Below are 4,608 nucleotides of genomic sequence, written 5' to 3'. Positions count from 1 at the left end.
AATGAGAGAAGACAGAGACGGCCAATTATTTTACATAAATACAAAGTGGCACAGACTCTTCATTACTGCCTAAGGTCAAAAAGTTGGATTCCTGTTAGCTTGGCTCTTATTTTATGATATTTACAGAACTACAAATTCTCGTAGAGCAAGTCCTCATTTAAAAAAAAAATTGAATGTAAGAATAGCTATGCTCTTTTTTAAATGTTTCAAAATCTTTCTAGAAATAAAAAAGCATTCACAGCATTTGTCAATTCTCACCTCGTATTTATTTGTGGTCAAGAAATCATCAGCACTTCCTTGCTGTGTTTCTAGAAATTCTATACTCGCAGTTAGAATCTCGGAGAGTCTGTGCTGTTTGCTTCATTGGTGTATAAAGTGCTAGTTCAATGGACAAAAATGAGTGGCACGGTCTCTGATAACTCATTCATATTGATCCTATTACGTATGATAAATATAGATGTATTATAATAAATTAGAAATATCCATATAATACAATAAATAAATAAAACCAGTATCAGCAAAACATCTCTTAGTTCTGGGGGAAGGAGGGAGTTCCATTCCTACTGTAAGGCTCATTGATTTTTATAAATAACGTATGAAGGCATGCACCTACCTTTACAATCTGAACACCTGGCTTGCCACAGTGTTAGCACCTGTGTGTATACAGCAAACTCAACCCTTTGCATTTCCTTCCTGGAAAGCTTTGATTTTAAGTAAAGCTGTTCATTGTTGATTCTTTGCCCTATTTTGTTTTTTAAAGTCTTAAGATGGAAGAAGTCTCTGAAAACAACTTTGGAGGCAAAGACATGTTCCCGTGGCTTCCCACGGGTCCCTGTGTGACTAGGAAGAACACAGCCAATGGACTGGGATGTGTTTGAAAATAGAATTCGTCGTCCGTAAGGAAAACAGCAGAGGGCCCGCCTGAAGGCTGACAATCTCACCATACCTTAGTGGCTGAAGTGCAAGCCGCAGAGGAACATTGTCTAGTTTGGGGGGTATGCACGTGTAGCAGGATCCACCCCGGATCTCAGGTTGGATGCTGTCCGTTCTGCGTGACGGGCTGGATCTTCTCCAGAGAGACATCAGTGTCGTAGTCCAAGATGACCGAGAGGGCCGGGGACAGCTTCTCCAGAGGTTTGGCGATGGCGCCCGCCTCCTCCTTTCTCAGGTCCTCGGAGGAGCCCACGGCATGTGGGATCAGATAAACCATATTGCACTCCTTGGAGATGGAGCCTCTCGGCTCGTGATGGCTGGAGAACACCACGGCTCCGTTGTTGTTGATGCTGACCGTCTCTATGGCGTTGTTGGCCGTAGGGCAGAGTCTGTAGCATCCCAAGAGGATGGAGAACGCCTTCCGAAAATCAGCATTGAAGGCGTAGATGATGGGGTTCAAGGAGGAATTAGCCCACCCAAACCACATAAAGACATCGAAGGTGATGGGGTCGATGCAGAAGGACTGTGTCTCCCCGGACCCACAGAAGGGCACCATGCAGTTCAAGACAAAGAAAGGCAGCCAGCAGCACACAAACACCCCCATGATCACCGACAGAGTCTTCAGAACCTTCGTCTCTCGCTTAAAGGACATCTTAAAGGAGCTTTCCGGTTGAGAACACTCGGCGGGGTTTCCGTTCCCGGTGGTGGTGGTGGTCTGGCAATTCTTGGCATGGACCGCTGCCCTCTCCAAGGCTGAGATGCGCCGGATTTGTTTCTGGGCAATCCTGTAGATCCTGGTGTAGGTGACAATCATGATGGCCACGGGGATGTAAAAGCTGATCAGGGAAGAGGAAATGGCATACGTCCTGCTCAGGCTGGAGTCACAGTTGTCCATGGTCTTGTCCAGGGAAGTGGCATTCCCGTCGGGGGGGCTGGTGGGTTTTGCCTTGTGCCAGCTGAGCTGCACGGGGATGAAGGAGATGAGCACGGACAGGGTCCACGCCACGCCGATGAGGATGAAGGCTGCTTTGGGGGTCATCTTTCTCTCATAGCGGAAAGGGCTGGAGATAGCCCAGTACCTGTCCACGCTGATCACACAGAGGTTGAGGATGGACGCGGTGGAGCACATGATGTCAAAGGCCACCCAGATATTACAGAAGGACCCAAAGGGCCAGAAGCCAGCGATCTCGGCCACAGCTTTCCAGGGCATGACCAAGACAGCCACCAAGAGATCCGACACGGCCAAGGAGATGACAAAGAAGTTGGTCACCTTGGACCGCAGGTGCCGGAACCTGATGACAGCAGCACAGACCAGCGTGTTCCCCAGGAGAGTGGACAGGATGAGCAGGGACAGGAAACAGGCGGTGAGGATGCGGAAGGAGAAGGCCCTCTCCACCAGCAGCCCGGCTCTGTCCATGGCAGAAGTGTTCAGAGTCCTCATCTTCCTGAAAGCAAGCACCTCGGGGGCTCCGGCCCCCCTCCAGTGGCTGCTAGGCAGAGATTAGGGGTCGGTCGGACTTCCGGGAGCCCTCACTCACCAGGAAGCCCCTCCACAGCCAGCCCCAGGTGCTCCCCTGGGTGGAAGACGTCACCCACATTCCATCAGAGGAGAGCTACAGTTAGGTGGCAGGAGCCTCCGACTGGCAACTCGAGTCAGTCCCCTGAAGACTCCTGTTCCTCTCCAGGCGATCTTCTGACTCCCTTGCTCCAGGTCAGGGTCAGGTCAAGGGCACCAGCTGGCCCCTGGATTCCCCGAGGAAAGCACCGGCTGTTTAGCATAGTCTAATCCATCCAACCAGATTCTCCCAGGCCTCTGCCATGCCAGTCAATTGCTGTCGCATTTCAGGGCTGTCGCTTCTCTGGCGGTGACAAGGAATTCTCCCCTTCCCAGACGCAGGTGCAAAGGCATGTCTTGCTCCTCCAAGCCCCCCCGCCCGGCTCCTCGGCCAACTCTCCAGAGGCCCTAAAACGCAAAGAAAAACCACAGGTCGCTCGCCAAGACTCAGGCAGATCGCATCTTTACTTCAAGTCCAGCGCAGTCCAGTCCCTTGCTGGCCAAGCCCGATCGGGTCACCTACCTTGCCTTGATTGAAGTTGTGTCTCTCAAAGCCCTTGAGGCTGGGAAAGCGGGACGTGGCCAAGCGCCGCGGCTCAGCGACGCCCGGGAGGCAGGCGCGCCAGAGTCCAGCCCCAGCCCGAGTGCGTCTCCCGATGGCCCCCAAATCGCAGGGGAAGGTTCGGAGAAGGATCCTGGGCCCCCGAGAGGCGGCGTCGCCTCTCGGCCTTAAGCCGCTACAGAGTTCGAAGCGGAGGAGAGCTTGAAAGGGGATGCTGGGTGCCGGAGCTGCCCAGGACCGCTCACTTTGAGCGGCCGCTTTATTTTTGCTCCCTCTCCTCGGAGGCAGGCCAAGAGCCCAGGGTCCCTGCGCTTCCTGGCAGCTCTGCCCGCCGCCTCTCGGGAGCGTGTGGGCACGCGAGGCAGAGAGCGCGGAGCTGGCACCGGCGGGCGCACGGGCCGGCCGGGTTCCCGCGGGGGCACAGCCCACCGCGCCCGCGCGTCCCCTCCCCTGCCCTGGGGGCGGACTGCGTTTGACAGGCAGAGTTGCGGGCGACAGCTGCACGTGGTCCTCCCCCTACGCTCCGGATGGGGCTGCGGGCGGACGGGGTGGGGTCGCCCGGGTGAGCGCTTGCCCTCCTCGCTGGACCCCTCACCAAAGCCGGGACCCCCGGACGGCATGCGGCAGGGGCCAGGAGACCAACCCCGATGGCTGAATCTCAAGTCAGTAGTCCCCTGTAAGCCAAGTTCGGCCCTTCGGGAGCTCAACCCCCAGCCCGACCCCAAAGCCCTAGGCGAGCCGCGACCCTCCGGAACCACAAGAACCCCCGCACCCGCGCGGTCACCCTGTGCCCCCAACGACGGTGAGACGCGCGCCGTGGGCACCTGCACTCACCTTTCTCCGGGTCGGCACCGCGGAGCTCCCGGCCAGGGCTGCGGCGCCGGGAAGGCGCTCTCCTCCAGCCGCACGCGGGCGGCGGGCGCGTCCCGCGCGGCGGTCAACGCCGGACTGAGCCGGTGCCCCGCGCCCCGCGAGCGCCCCGAGCCCAGCGCCACGCACTCCGTGGGCCCGGGGCGCCCTCTGCCGGCGCCTGCGGCTTCCCGAGCCCCTGCCGTACAAGACCCCCACTGGCTTGGGCGCTGGTACCCACGAGGGACCGGCGCCCTGAGCCGCTGCGCCCTGTCTGTGCCGCCGGAGCCCGGGACGCGGGAGGCAGAAGCTTCCTCACTCCTTCCTTGAAATGCCCCTGAAATCTGACGAGGGTGAAAAGTGCCTTTGGCTGGCACGGCATTTGTTGAAGCAGTGATGCTCCCCGTGTGCCCACTACGTGCGCAGCGCTGGGGCGACGCGGTAAGCCATCCGTACGCCTCCTCTGTAAGGGGACAGAGAGACCTGGCGCACCCCGAGCAGCCTCTGCGTCTCAGGCGCGCGCCGCGGGTCGCCCTCCCCTTACAACAGCCCTGCCCGTGTCCCCTTCGCCCTGCGCAAAGCTGGGGACTCGCTCTAGCTGCGCAGCTACCGAGGGACGATGCTGTGACTGCACCGGTGGTGGCTCAATTTACCACGTCCGCTCTACTGAAGCCCACAAACTTCTTAAGGGCGAAAGTCAAGGCAGAGC

General features: G+C 57.7%; 1 protein-coding gene across 1 annotated transcript; it reads right to left on the bottom strand.

Annotated features, from left to right (window-relative positions):
- Positions 1–760: 760 nt before the first annotated feature.
- Positions 761–2,374, bottom strand: DRD1 (dopamine receptor D1). The gene has a single exon (XM_062189634.1). It carries the CDS (start codon positions 2,372–2,374, stop codon positions 1,028–1,030), a length of 1,347 nt encoding a protein of 448 aa, XP_062045618.1. The 3' UTR covers positions 761–1,027.
- Positions 2,375–4,608: the final 2,234 nt, after the last annotated feature.

Source organism: Lepus europaeus, chromosome 4 (assembly GCF_033115175.1).
Source record: "Lepus europaeus isolate LE1 chromosome 4, mLepTim1.pri, whole genome shotgun sequence".
NCBI lineage: Eukaryota > Metazoa > Chordata > Mammalia > Lagomorpha > Leporidae > Lepus > Lepus europaeus.
This window is presented reverse-complemented; position numbering and strand designations above follow the sequence as displayed.

What these genes read in the sequence shown, in the direction of transcription:
- DRD1 (XM_062189634.1), bottom strand. Translation starts at nt 2,374, where the DNA reads ATGAGGACTCTGAACACTTCTGCCATGGACAGAGCCGGGCTGCTGGTG.